Source organism: Lissotriton vulgaris, chromosome 2_1, assembly GCF_964263255.1.
Source record: "Lissotriton vulgaris chromosome 2_1, aLisVul1.2, whole genome shotgun sequence".
Taxonomy (NCBI): domain Eukaryota; kingdom Metazoa; phylum Chordata; class Amphibia; order Caudata; family Salamandridae; genus Lissotriton; species Lissotriton vulgaris.
The window spans coordinates 380,080,335-380,103,871 of NC_141687.1; the positions used below are offsets into that span (position 1 = coordinate 380,080,335).

Below are 23,537 nucleotides of genomic sequence, written 5' to 3' on the forward strand. Positions count from 1 at the left end.
CTGGGGAATGCTTGCTAAATCACTTGCCAGGGGATTCGAAGGTTTAACAACCCTTTTGGAGCCACCAATCCTGTATTTAAATCAACCATGTACCAATGTCTTCCTCTTTGAAAATGGAAGAGGGATGCTGCGCAGCAATATTTTCGAAAATATTGAAATCTCTTTCACAGTGCATTGGAGAAATCATCCAGGTTACAAAATTGTCCTTCAAACACAAAACTCTGTGTGCTTTAATGTTGATTAGTTGTTGGCTCTTAACTTTGTCCCACACCCTGTAATGCCCGTCTTTACACTAAGAAGGATTAGTAAAGCCAATAAGTTCAGCTTTTACAAAGATTGGAAAGACGCAAACAAACCGGTACACCCACAAGCACCCATTGTCATGAATTCTAACAAGCATCCATGGACAATGATCAGCATACTTGCAGGCATCAGTGCTTGTAGACGAACAGTCATACACAAACCTACGCATCAGGAAGTATCTTGGAGCACAGGATGATGTGCCGGAGGAAGTGTAATGTGATGTGTATAAGGGGCACATGATACTATATCAAGAGGAGCACACGATATACACCAGCGAAACACTAGCAGTGCACATCACAGAAGTCCTCGGTGATGAGCCTCGGGTTAGGGCTGAGTGATGTACCTCCTGAGAGCACTTGGCAATGTGTACTGTGTGATTATTGATGTTGTGCATCAAATGAGCCCTGGGTGTTGTGCATGAGGTGAGCACAGGGTGTTGTACATCAGGGGAGTACTGGGTAATATGCAATTCATGGGCAAAGAGCTGTGCACATTATGGCAGAGTGGTGCTATGTTCATCTGGAGCACAGATGTAAGTACATTAGGGGCACATGGTGGTGTTCAATGGGGGATACGTTGCACGGCAGGTGGGCACAGTGATATCAGACATTTCTCATGTTGTATTTGGACACAGTGATATTAAAGAAGTCTGTTGTAGGTGGGCACAGAGGTATCCGAGAATTCTCATGCTGTAGGTGGGAACAGAGGTATCAGAGAATTATCATGCTGTAGGTGGGCACAGTGGTATCAGAGAATTCTCATGCTGTAGGTGGGCACAGTGGTATCAGAGAATACTCATGTTGTGGTTGGACACAAAGATACCTGAGAATTATCATGTTCTTAATGGGCACAGTGGTATCAGAGAATTCTCATGTTGTAGTTGGATACAGTGATAATAAAGAAGTCTCATGCTGTAGGTGGGCACAGTAATATCAGAGAATTCTCATGTTGTAGTTGGACACAGTGACATTGAAGAAGTCTCATGCTGTAGGTGGGCACAGTGATATCAGAGAATTCTCATGTTGTAGTTGGACACAGTGATATTGAAGAAGCCTCATGTTGTAGGTGGGCACAGTGATATTAGAGAATTCCCATGTTGTAGGTGGGCACAGTGGTATTAGATCATTCTCATGTTGTAGGTGGGCACAGTGATCAGAGAATAATCATGTTCTAAATGGGCACAGTGGTATCAAATAATTTTCATGTTGTAGTTGGACTCATTGATATTAAAGAAGTGTTGTGCTGTAGGTGGGCACGGTGGTATCAGGGAATCCTCATGGTGTCGGTGGGCACAGTGGTATCAGAGAATTCTCATGTTGTAGGTGAGCACAGTTGTATCAGAGAATTCTCATGTTCTAGGTGAGCACAGTGATATTGAAGTAGTCTCGTGTTAGAGGTGGGCACATTGATATAAGAAAAGTCTCATGTTGTAGATGAGTAGAGTGGTATCAGAAGATTCTCCTGTTGTGGATGGACACAGTGATATTGAAGTCTCATGTTTTAGTTGGGCACAGTGATATAAGAGAAGTCTCATGTTGTAGATGAGTAGAGTGGTATCAGAGGATTCTCCTGTTGTGGATGGACACAGTGATATTGAAGTCTCATGTTTTAGTTGGGCACAGTGATATAAGAGAAGTCTCATGTTGTAGATGAGTAGAGTGGTATCAGAGGATTCTCCTGTTGTGGATGGACACAGTGATATTGAAGTCTCATGTTTTAGTTGGGCACAGTGATATAAGAGAAGTCTCATGTTGTAGATGAGTAGAGTGGTATCAGAGGATTCTCCTGTTGTGGATGGACACAGTGATATTGAAGTCTCATGTTTTAGTTGGGCACAGTGATATAAGAGAAGTCTCATGTTGTAGATGAGTAGAGTGGTATCAGAGGATTCTCCTGTTGTGGATGGACACAGTGATATTGAAGTCTCATGTTTTAGTTGGGCACAGTGATATAAGAGAAGTCTCATGTTGTAGATGAGTAGAGTGGTATCAGAGGATTCTCCTGTTGTGGATGGACACAGTGATATTGAAGTCTCATGTTTTAGTTGGGCACAGTGGTATATGAGAAGTCTCATGTTGAAAGTGGACACACTGATATCAAAGAATTCTCATGCAGAGGTATCCGAGAATTCTCATGCTGTAGGTGGGAACAGAGGTATCAGAGAATGCTCATGCTGTAGGTGGGCACAGTGGTTTCAGAGAATACTCATGTTGTGGTTTCAGAGAATACTCATGTTGTGGTTGGACACAAAGATATCGGAGAAATATCATGTTCTCAATGGGCACAGTGGTATCAGATAATTCTCATGTTGTAGTTGGATACAGTGATAATAAAGAAGTCTCATGCTGTAGGTGGGCACAGTGATATCAGAGAATTCTCATGTTGTGGTTGGACACAAAGATATCAGAGAATTATCATGTTCTCAATGGGCACAGTCGTATCAGAGAATACTCATGTTGTGGTTGGACACAAAGATATCGGAGAATTATCATGTTCTCAATGGGCACAGTGGTATCAGAGAATTCTCATGTTGTAGTTGGATACAGTGATAATAAAGAAGTCTCATGCTGTAGGTGGGCACAGTGATATCAGAGAATTCTCATGTTGTAGTTGGACACAATTATATTAAAGAAGTTTCATGCTGTTGTTGGGCACAGTGACATCAGAGAATTCTCATGCTGTAGTTGGACACAGTGACATTGAAGAAGTCTCATGCTGTAAGTGGGCACAGTGATATCAGATAATTCTCATGTTGTAGTTGGATACAGTGATAATAAAGAAGTCTCATTCTGTAGGTGGGCACAGTGATATCAGAGAATTCTCATGTTGTAGTTGGACACAATTATATTAAAGAAGTCTCATGCTGTTGGTGGGCACAGTGACATCAGAGAATTCTCATGTTGTAGTTGGACACAGTGACATTGAATAAGCCTCATGTTGTAGGTGGGCACAGTGATATTAGAGAATTCCCATTTTGTAGATGGGCACAGTGGTATTAGATCATTCTCATGTTGTAGGTGGGCAGAGTTATCAGAGAATTATCATGTTCTAAGTGGGCACAGTGGTATCAAATAATTCTCATGTTGTAGTTGGACACATTGATATTAAATAGGTTTTGTGTTGTAGGTGGGCACAGTGGTATCAGGGAATCCTCATGGTGTCGGTGGGCACAGTGGTATCAGAGAATTCTCATGTTCTAGGTGAGCACAGTGGTATCAGGGAATTCTCACGTTGTAGGTGGGCACAGTGATATTAAAGAAGTCTCATGTTTAGATGAGTAGAGTGGTATCAGAGGATTCTCCTGTTGTAGATGGACACAGTGATATTGAAGAAGTCTCATGTTCTAGGTGGCACAGTGGTATATGAGAAGTCTCATGTTGAAAGTGGACAGACTGATATCAAAGAATTCTCACGGTGAAAGTGGACACAGTGATATTAGAGAAGTCTCACTTTGTAGGTGGACAAATTGATATAGTGAGAAGTCTCAGGTTGTTCCATTTCAGGCATAAGCAAGTCATTCAATTGTGTTTTCTAATTATTAATGCAGAACTACAAGGATGAGATTAAAAATAAAGTCAAGACTGGCTAAGCTACTCATGCCTGATATCACTGCATCCAAATATTCCATATTGAGAGAGACCCTTACTGAACATCACCATGTGTCCCAATTGTTAAAGACAAATGAGCGCATCTTCAGACTATTTGTAAAGCATTTGCCTGATCCCTTTAGAGCGTTGAAGTCTATTGGGGGGATATCAGATTAAGGGCCAGATGTACAACCACTCAGTTAAGCGAGTTGCAAATTGTGCAGAATGTACAACAGTATCTCAGACACTATTTGCGATTCCCAATTGGGTCACAAATTGCATGCCTCATCAATATTCATGAGGAAAGCCCAATTTGCGACTCCATTGGGAATGGCTAGCACTCACAGGGGTGGTGGCCTATTGTGGTCGGCAGACCACAATGTCTCTGACTGCTTTTAACTGCTTTTCAATAAAGACGTTTTTTTTTTAAATTGAAACCCATTTTCCTTAACCCTTTCCATGCGGCCGCGATTCCGCTGGTGTGCTGTAAACAGCACGAACAGGGGCGGGCCGTGACGAACCCCAGCCTTCATCAGCACACGAGCACCGTAGTGCATGACGGCTGGGGTTCGTCATCAGCATGGAAGGGGTTAAAGGAAAACGGGAGTAATTTAATAAAGAAAAATTTAACTTTTCAGTTTTATTTTTTAAGGGCTGGCGGTGGTCCCTGGGACCACGGAATACTCTTAAAAAATATTTTTGCACCCATTTACAAAGAGTATAGGGTCCCCTGGGGACCCTTCCTTTTTGCGAAGGGTTTACCACCTACTATTAGGAAGGGACGCCCTTGGCACGCCCCATCCTAATACTGAGTTGCAAATCATATTTTGCGAGTCCCTAATAGGTTAACGACTCGCAAACTATGGTTGGTGCATGAGGCAGACCAATTTTGCGGTCGCAAACTGACCGAATTCCCGTTTGCAACCGCAAAAAACGGTTGTACATCTGCCCCTTAAAGCCAATACACCTTGGTATATATATTTTAAACTCAAACTTTTTAGAAGCACTCACAGTCTCTGGATGAAGTTATCACTGATGTCATCAGTAATGTCATTCGAGATGTCATGAGTGATGTCATTAACTATGTCATGAACTATGTAATATGTGAGGTCATAAGCAGTGCATTGCGGGGGTGCTAGTTATAGTTAACTCAGGTAACAAAAAAGGCAGAATTTCTCTGGTTTTGTATGAGTAAAATCTGACCCTAACTATAACGTCCCTGTAAACTTTGTTTTTTTTGGTGAATTTCTAAGGTTTTTTAAAATTTATTTAACTATAACGTCCTTGTAACCTTTTTTTTCAGTAAATTTCAAATGTTTTTTAAAATGCTAATTCCTCACTATAACGTCCCTGTAACCTTTTGTTTTTTGGGTGAATTTCTAAGGTTTTTTACTTAGCAGTCATGTTTACAGAGTGGTGGAGAAAGAGGGCTGGGCCTCTGACCAGCTCTCAGGAATTACGCTGTGTAGGACTTACAAGGGGTACCAGGAGGGCTTCTTGGACTCCAAGGTCCTTCTGGAGCCAAAAGGATTTTATCTCCCAACTAGTAGTAGGCAGGGAGGCACATTTGCAGAGTGGTGAAGAATGGGGGGGGTTGACCTCTGATAACTTCTCAGCAATCCTGCTGTGTGTGACTTACTGGAGGAAACAGGAAGGGTAGTTGACCCCCAAGGACATCCTTGGGGGCCAACTACCCCTCCTATTACCTCCAGTAAGCCCCATTCAACTGGATTGCTGAAATCTGATAGCTGCCACGCCCCCTTTCTCCACCACTCTGCAAACACACCTCCTGATAAACTACTAGTAGGGCGATGAAGTCCCCTTGGCTATTGAGGGTCCTTGGGGGCCCACTACCCCTCCTGTTACCTCCAGCAACTCCCACACACTAGGTTTACAGAGAGTTTTACGGTGGCCACGCCTTCTTTCTCCTCCACTCTGCAAACACGCCTCCTGGTGCACTACTAATTGGGGGATGAAGTCTGCTTGGCTCTTGAGGGGCCTTGGGGGCAAACTAGCCCTCCTGTTACCTCCAGTAAGCCCCACACAGCTACGCCCCCTTTCTCCACCACTCTGCAAACGCACCTTCTGGCGCACTGCTGCTCGGGGATGAAGTCCACTATAGTCCTGAGGCCCTCAGGAGGAAAGGGGACCTCATCCCCCCACCAGCAGTGCACTGAGAGGCGCGTTTGCAGAGTGGTGGAGAAAGGGGTGTGGCTGAGGAGGGTGGGTCGCATGTGAATCTGTGAAAGATGCCGATACTGGGGAACTACAGTAACAGGTAAGTAATTTATTTTAATCTCCAGTGTTGGACCTTTCATAGATTCACATGCTTGAACCAGAATAGTTAACAGTTAGAACACATGCACAGTAAGATAACATAATGTGTATTTGAAAAAGCACATGTTCACCATGAAGGGTATCTTGGCCCTGAATAACAGATGTTTATTGTCATACATGATTATGGTATCATCTCTGGCTTTCGCAATCATTTCTCTACAGTCTTGAGGAATATTCATGTTTGCAAACTCATTATATTCAGGAGCCAGGCCAACAAATGCAAGGATGTCAGATCCAGATGGAGTACTTGGTTGTAGTCCATTGGCAGTAATGTAGGTAGAAGTTTCCGCTGAATGTGAGTATTCTCTGATAGGAATAGTAGTTTGGTGAACCAATGCTGTCTGAATCATCTGGGGGCAATTAGAATTATTCTGCATGGTTTCCTCTTCATTTTGCTGAGAAGTCTTGAAAGTAACGAGATCAGGGGAAAAGAGTAAGCAAAGATCTCTGACCATCTGATCGAAAATGCACTCCCTCACAATCCCTGCTTTGGTGTCACCTTTTGTAAAACCGGCATTTTCGGTGTTCCTGCATCACAAACAGATCTTTATTTGACAGCTGTTACTGGTTCTGCTCAATGCATCTGCCAGAACATTGCTTGTCCCTGGAACATGTTCCATCCTGATTGTAATTTGTTGTTATAGAGCCTACTCCCAAAGTTATTGCGCTTCTTGTAATAGAGCTAGAAATTTTGTGCCCCTTGTTTGTTTATATAATACATTCTGGTGGTGGTGTCCGTATGAATCTATACTGACAAAGCTTTTATCCTTGGTATGAATGATTGTTAGAGTTCAAAGCCATAGCATTGAGTCTGCAAATTTATATGCAGTTTCATTTGACAAGGAGTCAATTACAAACTTATTCTTTAATCCTATAGGTGTACGCCCCACCCCTCTAGGGAAACACCATTAGTAATAACAAATTCAGGGATCTGAGGTAGAAAAGTTTATCCTGTCGACAGTTTGGCATCCTTTGTCTACCAAGGTAAAGATGCTGTCATTTTCGGAATGATTTGGATTACGTCATCGAATGATCCTTGAGTCTGAAGTCATTCCTTGTCTAACTCTTCCTGTAAATGCTGCATTCTCAGGCAGCAAAACAGCACTAGAGAAATGGCTGAGAACATCATCCCCAGAAGTGACGTGAATAGGCAAACTGAAAAGGACTTTTTCAGTAAACTTTACACCAAGAGTTTCAATCTTAAGTCGCCTTTCTTGTGGTAAGAATGCTGTCTTGAATTGCATCTATAACTGCTCCCAGGAACATTATTTTCATTGAAAGATTGATCAACAATTTCTGTTGATTGATGTAAAGACCTAGGTTATTGAAAAGTGTTAGTCTGGCTCTTTTTGCTTTCACTGCCTGATGAGAAGCTGGTACCTTTATCATCCAACCGTAGAGGTATGGGAATAACTTAATACCCATTTGTCTTAAATGAGCTATTACCGCAGCTAATCATTTTATAGAAATACAGGAAGAGAGAACCCTGAGTTGGTAATGAGTGCCGGAGACTCAGTCTCAAGAACTTGAGATGTTTTGGGTGAATGGGGATATGAAAGTAGGCATTCTGTAGATCTAAGGTTGACATGTAATCCCCGTGATTGAGAAGATGCAGGATGTCTTGAAGAGTAACCATGCAAAAAGATTGTTTTCTTAGGTATTTTTTAGCTTCCTCAGATCCAAAATGGGTTGCCATTCTCCTGTTTTCTTTCTTATTAAAAATAATAGAAATCCACTGCTTTCTGGGAGGGAGGTACTCTTTCTATTGCTCCTTTGCTAAGCATGGTTAGTATTTCCTGTTGGAACACATGAAGATGAGTCAAGGGTGCTCTCTTTGGAGGAGCATTTAGTGGTTTTTGAGCAAATTCCAAGGTATAAGCGTCAGTGATTAAATCTAAAACCCACCTGTCTGATGTTATCCGTTTCCATTGATGTAAATAATTTGAGATTATGGCTCCAATTGGTTGGTGGGGTAGCGAGGGTGTAACCAGCACCTTCAATTCATCGCTGTTTTTGACCAGTGTCCCTTCCTTGAGACATTTGCTTCCCTCTCTGTGCTTTTTTGTTATAAGCGGCTGTTGATGGTTGTCTTAATTGTTGTTGAGGATATGAAGACTGACACTGCTGTTGAAAGGGCTGCTATTGATGATATGTATATGGTTGATATCCTCCTCTACATGAAAATAACCCGGTTCCTCTTGCTGCTCGAAAATGTATTTTTCTCATCTGCAAAGTACCTAAGGATTTTGTGGTATCCATGTCGGCCTTAATGCCATGTAAGGGATCGTCCACTGGCTTGTCAAACAATGCTTCCCCATCATATATTATGTCCAATATTTTCCTCTAAATTTCCAATCTGAACGATGTAGCTTTTAACCCTCCTTGCCTTTTGGGAACAGCAGCTTCTGCTACCTGACGAAACCTTCTTGCACGATATTTTGGGCTTTTCCTCTTATGTCTTCCAATAAGAGATCTATGTAGGCAGTGATGTCTGACAACATTTGCCTGTCATAATGGCCAAGAATAGCTAATTTATTGGCAACTCGAACAGTAGTTGCTGACATAGTGAAAAAGCGTTTCCCTATGTCATCCAATCGCCAACCTTCTCTATCAGGTGATGTTGAGAATGGTGTGGACGGATTCTTGGATCGACATTGAGCTGCTTATGTTATTACAGAATCTGGATTTGGCTGGTCAATCAAGCATGCCAGTGAGTTTTCTTGTGCTTTATATTTTTTATCTAATCTAGGTAAACCCTTAGTGACTGTGGCTGGATTCTTAATTATTTTAACAACTTCCTCCCAAATAAAATCTACTTTAGGGATTGCCTTGACTGATTTTGTTAACAGGTCCCTTAAAATCACATGAAAAACAAATTGTTTGATAGTCAATGTAATTGAAACCTTTTCATGGTTCTTTCCATCAAATTATGAAATCCTGTGATGTCATCAGGTGGAGAATCCACCGGTTGTAGTGCCGGCAGAGATGGTGCTGAAATTTGGTAATCATCCCACTCAGTGGGTGTGGATTGATTGTCAGGGTTTTCCCTTCTTCTCTATCCTCATCCAAGGAAACTTCCTCATCTGTAGGCAGCACTGCAATCTTCAAAGTTGGTGTTCTGTTAGGTGTCAGAGTCGTAGTAAAAGCACACTCAGTGGGGAGTTTGTATTTGAGGGGATTTCGGTGGTCACATTAGCTGTGATGGAGATGAAGCCTTTGTAGATTCCAGAAACCTCCTGAAGTTATCTTACAACAAGTAATTGGCACCTGAACCATGCCCTCTTGAAGTTGATGGTGAGCATAATGTTGGAATTGGTACATATATCGAGAAGTTTTCTCAATATATTGCTTTGGTCCTGAAGAATAATAATAGTCATATTATTCCTCTTCATCTTCTCCCTGATATTTAACATTCAGATTGGAAGTGCTATGGGCCATCACAAATGGTCCTTCATCATCCAAATCCTCTTCATCTAATAAGTGGCTTGGCACGAGAGAAGAAACTTTTCTTGGGAAGGTATTCTCCGGCCTTAAAGTATCCAATTGTATTTTTTCTCTCTCTAAGTTCCACTTGTAACCTTAATTGTCAGCAGAGACCTCTTTCCCGTCACCAAAAATGTCATCAATAGTTTTTTCATCAACAGTGCTACCATCGTCCACGGTGCTATCATCTACATCGCTGTCGTCGACGGTATCATGGTCATCAATATAGTAGTCGTTATCTCTACTGATGTCGACTTCGTCATTGGTGTTAATGTCGACAACAATGTTGATGTTGATTTGCTAATTTCTGTCGCCGGCACTGAGGAGAGGGTTTTGCAATGTTCTGCCAAACTAGGGGAGGGAGTGGTAGACTCAGATTTTATTTTTTTCTGAGGAAACTGTCTCTTTTTTCCGTTTGTGAGAGTACTCTCCTGATGTTCTTTGCTCACTTGAAGACTCATGATGGGTCTTTTTTAATGCTTTTTTGGTGACTATGAACACCTCTGATCAAGTGATATTTATTTTTCATAACCTCATTTCTGTTTTTGACGAATCCTCACTATACTCCTCCGAAATCAAAGAATGTCTAGATTTACATTTTTTGAGCTATACAAGAAGCCTTACCTCTCTAGCTTTAATATCATTGGAAGAACACATATGGCATATTTGAAAATCCTTTACGTTGTGTGAAGGATATAGACAATACATACACTCCTTATGTAGGTTTTCTGAGTGAAGTCTTTTATTCCCACAAAGTCTGAAAAGTCCTTTCTTTGGTGAGTCTGACATTGTAAGTAGTCAGATCTTGGCAGGTGCAGGTGTTCACTGTCTTTCCTGATGAATAAGCCTCTATAATGAGATAAAACTGGTAATAAACTGAGCAGAGCGTAGGGAGACTCTCATCACAAGACATGCTTTAGAAGGAATGAAGCCTCTGTGGGGAGTGTTCTAGAGGGTGATGTTGTCTGATTGACTGAAGTTTGGTTCTCAATAAATGAATGTGGATAAGTTACTAAAGTGAATGTTTTCTAGCCATTGCAGGCTATGTGTATTATACTGTACTGCTTTATAATTATACTGCAGGAATCCATCATAGACGATGGGGAATTGTTCAATACAGGAAAGACCCAATACTGGAGAACTACTTTTTAGGTCTCGCCTACGCAGCGCACATGCGCTGCATAGGCAAAATGACCTTTTCCTATCGCCATGGCTTTTCAGCCTAAGATGTGCACGCGTTCCATTGCCTTCAATGGCAGCGCGTTCAGGTGTGGAGATTCACTTGCGGTAGCGCACACCACCATATGGTAGCAATTATCGCTCCCGCAGGTGAATCGCACAAACCCCCCCTCCCCTTGCTGCGGCACGAGGCGTGCATGCACACTCGTTACAGGTCTGTTACTGATGTTGTCTTAATGAAAAGCAAAGTGTCACTCGCGCCTCAATCCGTTTAACTGCTTTTCTGGACTGTTGACATTGCAGTCCAGCTGGCACTTGATTCTCAATCCCAAACCGCTAAAAGATTCCTCTTCGCCGCGTTCCTTTGGCTCCGCCTTCTACCGAGTAAGCTTCGCCATCTTAAGGCAACCGATACGAAATCCCACCAACCACAGTGCTCGTTTTCCCCGGCATGCCACGGGTGGGACTTCCGGCGTACACTGGTTGCTAGGTGAGAGTTTACTAAAATTGGCAATCCGAGCAGATTGTGCAAACTGTGAGTAAAGCAAGTGGTGTTACATTTATCAGACACAGCTACAACCATGCGGGAACTGTCATTATTAGACATTGAGCATTTATTTCACCCATGCACTAAGTTAAGCCCACTGGACTCGCTCCTCCAGGAAGTGGCGCACAGATACTGCAAATGCCTACACATTACTAAACCGACTCTCCCGTACGCCCCAGGACTGGCACTGTGGGGCACTCCTAGGTCAGCAAGCTTGACAACGACAGCAGAACTAGAGGCATGGCACGCAGCAGGAATAAGTAACTCTGGCAACTTATACAGGGCGCGTTAGCACCTTTTGACAGCCTAATGGAAGAGGATGGATTACCTTAGGGTCAGTTTTTACTCCACCAGTCACTGCTAGGAGCATTACGGAACCCATTGGCGGACAAGACATCTGCACCTCATGATTGAGTACTTGCAGGTGATGGGGTGGGGCAGGCACCTCACGCTGGTTTCTTGACTCCATGCGCCATATACACTACCTTACAACTTCTCCCCCTGCGGACTTGTTTTTAGGTGGCTTAGCTTCACCCTTTTTTCGGCGTGCACGTTAAACTTTAAATGTGATTTTTTTCAGTGCCTACATTTTTTGTTACATTGCGCTCACTTTTCTCACCTCGTCAGTTTTTTTGACTGCTGTGTTTTATACATTGTACGCATATCTCCCTTCTGTGCTCGCATTGTATATGCATTGTACAACATATTTGTATACATTGTTCTATATATGGGCCTCACCACTAATGTGTGTCTTTCCAACATCAAACATGTATCCTCTTACAAACTTAGCTTTTACGCCCACCTATATGTAATCCAAACGGCCATATGTGCTTTGTATATTCTTTTACATTCTATTGGTCATGAGCGCATTTTACTTCACATTTAATGCATATGTGTTCAGTTAGCTGCAGTTTATTTTTCTTTGTTGTCTATCAGTAAAAGTACATAAAAACGTGAGTCTATTACTATTTGCGTGTATATTAATTTTAAAGGCAACTTCCCACTCAGTGCACGTGGTCTAGGCAGCTGCAGTTACTTTAATGGTGCCCTTTGTTGCCTTAACGACCTCAGCGTCCGGCTCTAATTAATTTGCATCCCACAGATGCATGCTGCAGACAAATAGATTCCTATCTTTCTCAGTTGGCTTGTTTACGCTTAATTAGCCCGGCCTGGTTTCCTTTTTCAAGTGTCAGGAAATTCACAGTCGTTTTGCTCAGACTCCTGCTGTCCCCTGTGTTCGTGGGATTTAAGATGTAGCACAATTATTTATATATTGTTTTCATTGTAAGCTTAGTCGCTTCTATGCGCTCGTTTTTTTAGTCCACGTGAACAGTGATTTATAGCACATGAAGGTAATATAAACTGTTTACGCTGCGGGGTCCCCGCACTGCCTGTCTTTGTGCCACAGGTCCTCATCCTGTTTACGTTTTAACAGTCCGGTGTCTCTAAAAGTGGGTCACGTTCTTCACCCGGTGTATATGCTTAGAACTCCTCACCCCGCCTGTAAACATGCCTCGCGTTCGCTTCACTTTTTTTGTATACGTGAGGCGTCTCACCCTATCCGTCTGTGCCTAAAGCGCCTCACCCTTTCTGTACACACCTCAAGCATCTAACCCGGTATATATGCCTCAGGCTCCTTACTCTGTGTATATATCCCGCATACCTCCTCATCCTCTCTTTGTATAACCCGACTGTACTCGAGCTCCTCACCTCTCTGCATATACCTCAAGCGCTTCCTCATCCTGTATACAAGCCTCGAATTCCAGCTCACCCTGTGTATATATTCCTCAAACTGATCCTTCTTGTATAAATCAGCTGCAGCTGCCTGTAGCTCCTCACCCTGTATATATGCCTCGAGTTAATACCTTGTACCACCACCACCACCACCCGTACCAGAACCACCAGTACCAGTACCACCACCACCAGGACCGCCACCAGTACCACCACCAGTACCACCAGAACCACCAGCACCAATACCAGTACCAGAACCACCACCAGTACCATCACCGCCACCAGTACCACCAACTCCACCACTACCAACACCACCAGTACCAACACCACCAGTACCAGCAGTACCAATACCGCCAACAGTACCAGTACCACCACTAATACCACCACAAATACCACCATGTGATCTCGGCCCACGGGTCACGAGACCCCTACTCACCCCGCCCCGCCTATCACCCCTCCGCAAGTCCCCGTATCCAGGCACACAAGCGGAATCAACTACCACAGCGTCCATGACGACGGGAATCCCGCCCCTCTCTCTGTTGCAGGACCCAATCAGGAACAATGAAGGACCGGAAGGACTTCCCCATGATCCCGGAAGTCCTGCCTCCCTGCCGACAGCCGGAGACAGAAAAGACGGAAGAGGTGAGGCAGGAGCTTTCGGCTGGTGCGGTGATGGACGGAGAAGACGGGAACGGAGACATCGAGGAGTGGTCCGAAGATTGGTGGAGTCCCACGGAGGTGGCTGAAGAGCGGCCGTAACTCGGAGGAGAGTTACGGCGGAGCGCGTGAGTACCAGCTACCTTCTTAAGCATGCTAGGTGCTCTGTATAAATAGTACGAACCCCTTCCCGTGTATAAATACTCCCGCTATCCTAGGCACGTCACCAATAGTCCTTAGACACCTTGTATATATTAGCACTTAGCACTGTACAAAGAGCACCCCTGTTCCCCACCATCCGGTGCACTTCTTTTTGCTTACCCTTCCCTGACTCTTTCCCGTACCTTCCTCACTCTCCTTTCTCCTCCTCACACTACCGGGTAACGGTGACGGTATCGGATCTCTAGTCCCAGAGTGACTAACGGCTCCTTTCTCTCTTGTTGCCCTCCGAGGTGCCCTCCGACCTTACCGAGGCGGCTACACCCAAGACCTGGACATCCATCGGACCCTCATCACATCAGGAGGAACCCGGAAGAAGACGCATCTCCTTCATTGAGTGTTATACCTGGGACTCTCTCTCCCCATATCCTACTGTTCGGAGAAAAATAAAAACACTATAGCCCACTATATCCGGCCTCCTCGCCTGCTTTACCAGTCCGCCGACCGCCCACGATCACATCTGGTGTCAGAAGTGGGATCACCTGGAGGTATGGAGGCCGTGATGAACAGGATGGTGGAATCCCAAGAACAACTGGGAAAGTTAATGGAGCGGTTCCTAAAGACCGCTGAGGACGACCTTGGCCAACTCCATGATGTATTGAAAGGACAGGGAACCACCCACAAGCAGGCTATGGGGAAACTGACCGATGTCCTAGGTCATCAGAGGCCCATGACCTCCCTGCCTTCGGTGGTTCTCCAGAAATATGTGCCGGGGTAAGACCCGGACTTCTTTTTTACCAACTTTGAGCGGCTAGCGCAAGCCGCCGCCTGGCCTGCTGACTGTTGGGGTCATTATCTGGGCCCCTTACTGACGAGCGACCTACAGGCCGCATACCAACAAGCGAACATCCAGGGTAACAATCCGTATGCGGACATTAAAAAGTGTATTCTCGAAAGGCTGGGCATCGATGATGAAAACCTACCGAGTACGGGTATGTCAAGCAAAGGAAGGACCCCAAGAAACCCCCAGAGCCCTTTCCTTTCAGATCAAAGACCTAGCCAACAGGTGGCTGAAACCCGATACCTCTACTAAGGAGGAAATCCTAGAGAAAGCATATTTGGAACAATTCCTGTCGTCTTTGCACCCAGGCACGCAAAGATGGGTGCGCCAACATGCCCGCCTTACCCTAGACACTGCAATTGAAATCGCAAGCGCCTATAGTCGTGCCCAGGAGGGTCAGCGAGGAAAAGAGGAACACTCCCATAAACCTCACACCCCCACAGGCCTCCGGCCTCCTCGTCCCCCAGTACCGAGAAGACCAGAGCCTACCCTTCTGCTCCCTCCCCCTGTGTTGCACCGTCCTATCAATCCCGGACCTCAATGTTATAGTTGTGGAGGATTTGGTCACATCGCCAGGGTGTGTCCTCACAAAGACGAGCCTATGGAAGTGGGTCTAGCCCGGAACTATGTATGTTTCGTACCCGGGACACCACCACCTCCGTCCCGATGTCCAGTGAATTTTGATGAACAAACCCTCATGGCTCTGACAGACACCGGGTGTCGACAGAGTGTCCTCAGACCTCAGGACTTGAATCGCCCTGTTAATCCTTCATCCAACATGGTCGCCATTCAATGTGTTCATGGTGATACGAAGAGATACCCAACCACCCAGGTACATGTCCAACATCCCAAAGATCCCGGAACCACCCTCACCGTTGGACTCATACCCGCACTCCCGGAGCAGGCAATATTGGGAAGCGATTACCCCGGATTACCAGGACTACTGCAGGACACCACTGAATCCCTGACCCACTGGTGGGAAGAAGCTCCCTTTCCAAAGGGGTTGTCCTCCCCTATGTTGGCACGCAAACCACCTAAAACCAAAGCACAGAAGAAGAAGGAAAAGAGAGAATACACAGGCGCGTTCCCCGTGATCCCGGATGAACACCCTTGGCAAACAGACCGAGAATTCAGGGCTGCACAACAGGAGGATCCTATACTACAGGAGGCGTGGGGAAGGGCGTTGGACCAAGAGGATCCCCTTACCGTAGGTCCCTACTTCTTCAAGAAAAATGGGCTATTGTACCGTAAAGGAGGGACCCAACAAAAACCCCAACTCCTGGTCCCTGGTCCCTTTCAAGAGAAAGTTCTGTTCCTGGCCCATAGCCACCTCCTGGGGGGTCATTTTGGTGAGGAAAAAACCAGCCAAACTATTCTAGACAAATTCTACTGGCCTGGGATATACCAACACATCAAGAAGTATTGTAGGGAATGTCCAGTATGTCAGAAACATAACAGATACCGACCCCCTAGAGCACCCCTACAACCCCTTCCCGTCATTGACGTCCCGTTCAGCAGAGTGGGGATGGACATTATAGGACCCCTGTTACCCTCACGCAGCCGGTGTCATTACGCCCTGGTCATAGTGGACTATGCCACACGCTTCCCGGAAGCCTTACCTTTGCGCCAGCCCACCACCCAGAATATCGCCAAAGCCCTCGTCTCTGTATTCACTAGGGTGGGGTTTCCCCGCGAAATACTGACAGATCAGGGTACTCCCTTTGTCTCTGCTCTGATGAAACAGGTATGCTCCCACCTAGGGATTAAACAGATCAGAACCTCGGCATACCACCCCCAAACCGATGGGCTAGTCGAGAGATACAACGCCACCCTAAAACAGACCCTTAAAAAACTACTGGGGTTGGAAGCCAAACGGTGGGAGGATATGCTACCCCTTGCCCTGTTCGCCATCCGTTGTACCACACAGAGCAGCACCGGTTATTCACCCTACGAGCTGCTATATTGTCGACCCCCTCGCACTCTGTTGGACATGGCCCAAGAAGCCTGGGAAACGGAACCAGATCGCACTCGCCCCCTCCCTGAATACATGAGTAACCTAAAAACTCACCTATCTGTCATACGTGACATAGTCCGACAGAATCTGGAAAACGCACAAAGCAAACAAAAGGGACAGTACGATAAAGGCACGAAACCTCGAGTCTTCTCCGTAGGTGATTTGGTGTTGCTGATGTTACCATCCTCTGACCAAAAACTCCTAGGACAGTGGCAGGGCCCTTATGCCATCCTTCGACAAGTGACCCCTGTCACATATGAATTAGACCTTGATACCACACGTGGTATAACACACATTTATCACGTTAATCATCTGAAGAAATGGGAAGGCCCTCGTCCGGTCCTGTCCGGCTCCTCGGCCCCTGTTCCCCTTTCCTTTACCCCCTGTATTGACCCTGAGTTAACCCCACAACAACACCATGAACTTGAAACGGTCCTGTACCCGTTACGACAGGTATTTTCCTCTTCACCTGGCCATACCACCATCACCGAACACGCCATACAGACGGTCCCGGGAAAGGTGGTCCGACAAAGACCTTATCGGGACCCCGAAGCCCGCAGGGCGGTTATACGAAGAGAAACAGAACAGATGTTGAAGATGGGTATAATAGAGCCGTCGGTGAGCGATTGGAACTCACCGATCGTCCTTGTACCCAAACCTGACGGGTCTGTCAGGTTTTGTATTGACTTTCGCGAAGTCAACAAGATATCCTCCTTTGACACATATCCATTGCCACGTGTAGATGAAATGGTCGAGCGCATAGGGAAGGCCAAATATATCTCTACGTTAGACCTCTGTAAGGGGTATTGGCAGATACCCCTCAGAGAGGAAGATAGAAAGAAGACGGCCTTCTCCACCCCAGACGGATTGTATCAATTCCTGGTTCTCCCTTTTGGTCTTCATGGCGCCCCGGCCACGTTCCAACGGGCCATGAATCACATCCTAAATCCCCACGCTCTGTATGCAGGTGCTTATCTAGACGATATCGTCATCTATAGCGATACGTGGACCCAGCACCTGGAACACCTCCACCAGGTCATCACCTCCCTGGGATCACATGGGTTCACCATAAACCCCGCCAAAACCACCCTAGCGGCCCAAACAGTAAAGTAACTAGGATACCTCCTGGGTGAAGGACTGATACGGCGCCAGAGAAGCAAAACCGAAGCAATCCACTCCCTTCCCTTTCCCCAGACAAAAAAAGACCTTTGTGCATTTCTGGGCCTCTTGGGGTATTACAGACGGTTTGTACCAAACTTCTCCCAAAGGGCAGCCCCACTCACGGACCTCTTAAAAAAATCTGCTAAAACTGAAACCATCCTTAAGAATCCCACTCCATTGTTGTGGCAGGCCTTTTCCGATTTGAAAAACGCTCTGACATCCAGTCCCGTGTTGGTGAGTCCCGATTACTCGCAACCCTTCATACTCCAGACAGACGCCTCGGAACAGGGACTAGGGGCGGTACTTTCTCAAATAGACCCTCATGGGTATGAGAAACCCATACTCTACCTCTGCAGGAAGTTATTTCCACGAGAAAAGAACTATGCCGTGGTAGAAAAGGAAGCTTTGGCCATCAAATGGCCTGTGGAAAGCCTCTATTACTATCTAGAGGGAAGACAATTTACAATCTATACAGACCACGCTCCCTTAGAGTGGATGGCTCGGAACAAGGGCCACAACGATCGAGTCCTTCGCTGGTTTCTGTCACTCCAACCTTATCACTTCACAACCCTACATCGGAAAGGCGTGGACCAGGGTAACGCCGACTATCTCTCTCGCTACCCTGTATCCTCACCGGGTACAAGAAAGACAGCTAGGGGAAGGGAATGTGATCTCGGCCCAGGGGTCACGAGACCCCTACGCACCCCGCCCCGCCTATCACCCCTCCGCAAGTCCCCATATCCAGGCACACGAGCGGAATCAACCGCCACAGCGTCCATGATGACGGGAACCCCGCCCCTCTCTCTGTTGCAGGACCCAATCAGGAACAATGAAGGACCGGAAGGACTTCCCCATGATCCCGGAAGTCCTGCCTCCCTGCAGACAGCCGGAGACAGAAAAGACGGAAGAGGTGAGGAGGAAGTCGTCGAAGGATCGTGGCAGGAGCTTTCGGCTGGTGCGGTGACGGACGGAGAAGACGGGAACGGAGACATCGAGGAGTGGTCCGAAGATTGGTGGAGTCCCACGGAGGTGGCTGAAGAGCGGCGGTAACTCGGAGGAGAGTTACGGCGGAGCGCGTGAGTACCAGCTACCTTCTAAAGCACGCTAGGTGCTCTGTGTAAATAGTATGAACCCCTTCCCGTGTATAAATACTCCCGCTATCCTAGGCACGTCACCAATAGCCCTTAGACACCTTGTATATATTAGCACTTAGCACTGTACAAAGAGCACCCCTGTTCCCCATCATCCGGTGCACTTCTTTTTGCTTACCCTTCCCTGACTCCTTCCCGTACCTTCCTCACTCTCCTTTCTCCTCCTCACACTACCGGGTAATGGTGACGGTATCGGATCTCTAGTCCCAGAGTGACTAACGGCTCCTTTCTCTCTTGTTGCCCTCCGAGGTGCCCTCCGACCCTACCGAGGAGGCTACACCCAAGACCTGGACATCCATCGGACCCTCATCACATCAGGAGGAACCCGGAAGAAGACGCATCTCCTTCATTGAGTGTTATACCTGGGACTCTCTCTCCCCATATCCTACTGTTCGGAGAAAAATAAAAACACTATAGCCCACTATATCCGGCCTCCTCGCCTGCTTTACCAGTCCGCCGACTGCCCACGATCACACACCAGTACCACCAATACCACCCGTACCACTACCACCACCAACAGTACCACCAGCAGCAGTACCACCACCAATACCACCTCTACCACCACCACCAGTACCACCACCACCACCACCTGTACCACCAGCACCACCACCAGTACCAGTACTACCAGTACTACCAGTACCACCACCAGTACCACCAACACTACCACCACCAATACCACCACCAGTACCACCAGTAACACCACCACCACCAGTACCACCACTAAAACCACTAGTACCACTACAAGTACCACCACCACCAACAGTACTACCACCAGACCACTACCAGTACCACCACCACCAATACCACCACCACCACCACCAGTACCACCCCCACTACCACCAGTACCACTACCAATAACACCACCACTACCACCACCAGTACAAACACCATCAACCGTACCACCAATACCACCACCAGTACCATCACCAGTACCACACCAACAGTACCAGTACCACCCCAGCCCACCACCACCACCAGTACCAACACCACCACCAATACCACCAGTATGAATACTACCACCAGTACCACCACCACCAGTAGCACCACCACCAATAACACCACCGCTACCAGTACCACCACCTCCAGATCATATGTAACTCTCACTTCATACTTTATGTCTGTGTAATTTACAACACTTACACATCATATTCACTGCACTATTTATCACTACTTTGAAAATGTCGCAGGCCTGTCTCTTCCTCTGATATTTACAATCTAACAAGCGGTCAAGAAGACCCTTCATTGCAATGCACTAAGTCTTGCATTTGGAAAAGTGTAGGTATTAGTATTGTAAATAACAATGCATTTTGTTTATGTTCTAGAACACAAAACATAAATAAAAGGTATTGTCATTTACAATGGCAATAGCTCAAACTCGCGTAAATGCGAGACCTATTGCATTGCAAATGCTTGTTTTGTTGTTGAAGCACTACATGAGAGTGCAGATGATTTCCTGCTCTATCCATTGTGTGCTTGTATCCTCCCTCGCTCCCTGTCTCCTACCACGCACACTTGTAGTGCCCTCTCGCCCTTGTGCTTCTGGCCCTGCACCTCATGTTGCTCTGGCACTGTGTGTTTCTGTCCCCACACTCCATGTTACTTTCTTTCATCGTGGGCTTCTGACCCCCACACTTCACGGTGTTCTCCTTTGACGAATTCTCTTCTACCTGTTGCTTCTCCCCGACCGCCTTCTTACTTCACCCCGTCCCACTCTTGTAAACAGCTCATCTGTTACATATATATATATTTTTATTTTAAAGCACTATGAACTCCATTTCAAAACAGCATTTTTGTGGTACTCTTTTTGTATTTACCGATCTATCTCGGATCTGTAAATAAAAAGACAAAACAGCGCCCTTCGTAAGTGTGTGCATGTGTGTTGCCTACAAAATGATGACAGTTTTGTCATTAGGTATTTTTTTCACCCTGGTGGGCAGCAGACGTAATGCTGTTTAGCATGGCTAAAAACATTAAGAAATAGGTCTTATAGGTGAGACCTATTTGCTTTGCCAATGCTTGTTTTGCTGTGCCACGGTCTGGCCGCAGAGTACTGCTCAAGCCCCTTCACTTACACACCATCATAGATCACAGTGAGACTCAATGAGACTGATTACTCTAACTCACGCGCACACCGACACACTCATATTAAGGCTCCCGCACCGGCTCCTTCGAACACTTACAGCCTTATTCATCAAGGCCGAATCGGCTCGCAAAGGGCCAGATTCTGAGAATCTGGCCCTTTGCGAGTGCGATTTTTGCATTTGGGATTCAACATCCCAAATGCAAAAATCACTATTTGCTAATTCGCATATTTGCGAGGATTTACATTTAAGGAATCTCTATTTGAGATTCCTTAAATGTAATTCATCATCCATTTTACAATTGCGAAATCGCAATTTCGGACCGCAATTTACCGCGAGGTCAAACCTCGCGGTAAATTGCGAAAACTCAGAAAAATGCATTTAAATGCATTTTTCTGAGGTGCACGTTACACACACACATGTCCTTTGGACATGTGTGTGTGCAACACCTGTGTTAATTTCCATGCAGGGGTGCTACAGGGTGTCCTTTGGACACCCCTGGCACCCTTGTACTCGCAATCTCATTTGCGATTAGCTAATTGCTAATCGCAAATGAGGAATGACTCCCAATGCATTCCTATGGGCATTTTGGCCCATAGGAATGCATGGGGAGTTATTCCTTATTTGCGATTAGCAATTAGCTAATCGCAAATAAGGAATCAGTGGGAATCGCAATTACTATTGCGATTCCTACATGAATACCTTTTTGCGAGTCTCAAATAGCGATTCCTTATGATTCGCTATTTGAGCCTCGCAAAACGGCCCGTTCATGAATCAGGCTGATAGTCTCTGACTGACACACATTCATACTTCAACTCACTGAGATTAAGGACCCTGCTCGGGGGAGCTCGGGCGCACAAGCAAAGGGCCTCACCTTTCCCGATGTACATGCGCGTGGCCAGACGAAGCAGCCGCGAGCCCAGCTCCTTGCGCACAGTTTTCAGGGTGCGGTGGAGGCATTTAGCCGACTCCACGTTAAGGGTTCGTAAGAGCTTCTTCTCAGTCTCAGACCCTGCCCCTGTGAGGCAAAGAATAGACAGTGTTTGACACACTCTAAAACAACAATTCCGAATCTCACATAACTTTCCAAGGATTAAGATTTACACAAGCTTTATTCACACAAATGTACTATTTATATATGGCTGTTGACTTCTGAACACATTCCCACAAGACAATGCACGTGCACACAAAACCATTTTCCAGTCTCACAGTGCTTTAGAGTATTTGCAATTGTGTGCTTCTAGTGAGTGTATGTGAGTGTGTTCATGAAAGAGTACAGGTAAGTGTATGAATAGTAACTTATATACTTGTGTCTGGGGGGTGTGTATAATTGCATGTGAGTATAATCAAGGAAGGAAATGTATGTGTTTATGACTGTGGCGGTGTGTTTGAACCATACGTGTATATACGTATGTAAAGGAGTGTGTACATAATTTTGCATTTACCAATGGAAAGTATTGTGTGTGGGGGGCAGTACATTTGTGGGCATATCTGTTATGTGTTTATATATAGCAATCATCATGTCATTGGTATAACCTTACAGTGCCAGTGGGGCCCTCTACCTTCTTGCCCTGTTTCACAGGATTCCATCACCGACCGGATTCTGTTGTTTGTGAGCTGTACTATGCAGAAATTAATGGGAATATAGTTGATATTTTGTTGTTGATAATTTGATGAGTTGTAAGTATATAGTGTACAGCAATAGTTGTTGTCAAGATGTGTGCACTAGCTATTTGGCATGTGCATTGCGTGTAAAAGTATTTATAAGTGCTTGCAGGAAAGTCACCTGACCTAGTGCGAGCTGCGAGAGTCCCAGGGAAATGCTGAGCGGGGACAGCACTATGTTGGGCTCCTTGGAGTCCTGGTCCACCAGCTTGAAAAGGTCAACGCTGAACGCCATCATGTTCTCGGAGAGCCTGCGCATGCCTTCCAGAGAGGCATCCTGATCACAGCTGTCCTCTTCACCGTCCACCTCACCAGACCTGGAGGGCTCTCCTTCCAGCTCAAGCTCTTCCTTGGAGCTTGTGGGGGCCTGGCTGTGTCCTTGGTCAGCACCATTGTCCTCCGGTGGTGGTGCTGAGCTTGAATGGGGGGTGAGGTTGACTGTTTCCGGCTCTGGTTGAGGCACCTCTGATTGTTCCGAGACAACATCTGTGGCCTCTGGGTGCTCTTCGACGGTGGTAGTGATAAATGTTGATTCGTACACAGGTTCTTCGACGGATTCAGCCTTTTCAGCTTCTTCTGGGCTCTGTTAAAGTACAGGACAAACAGGAAATAATGAAAACCTAGGCGGACTGAGTATCAAT

General features: G+C 45.9%; 1 protein-coding gene across 4 annotated transcripts in view; it reads right to left on the reverse strand.

Moving 5' to 3' along the window:
- Positions 1-23,537, reverse strand: part of SERPINF2 (serpin family F member 2) — a 301,526-nt gene that overhangs the window by 79,392 nt on the left and 198,597 nt on the right. For all 4 annotated transcript variants that reach the window (XM_086955199.1, XM_086955201.1, XM_086955198.1 and 1 more), the window contains 2 exons: positions 23,023-23,479; positions 22,106-22,249 (listed from right to left, as the gene is read on the reverse strand). In XM_086955199.1, the coding sequence (XP_086811325.1) occupies positions 22,106-22,249; positions 23,023-23,479 (601 nt within the window). The remainder of the gene's footprint in view (positions 1-22,105; positions 22,250-23,022; positions 23,480-23,537) is intronic.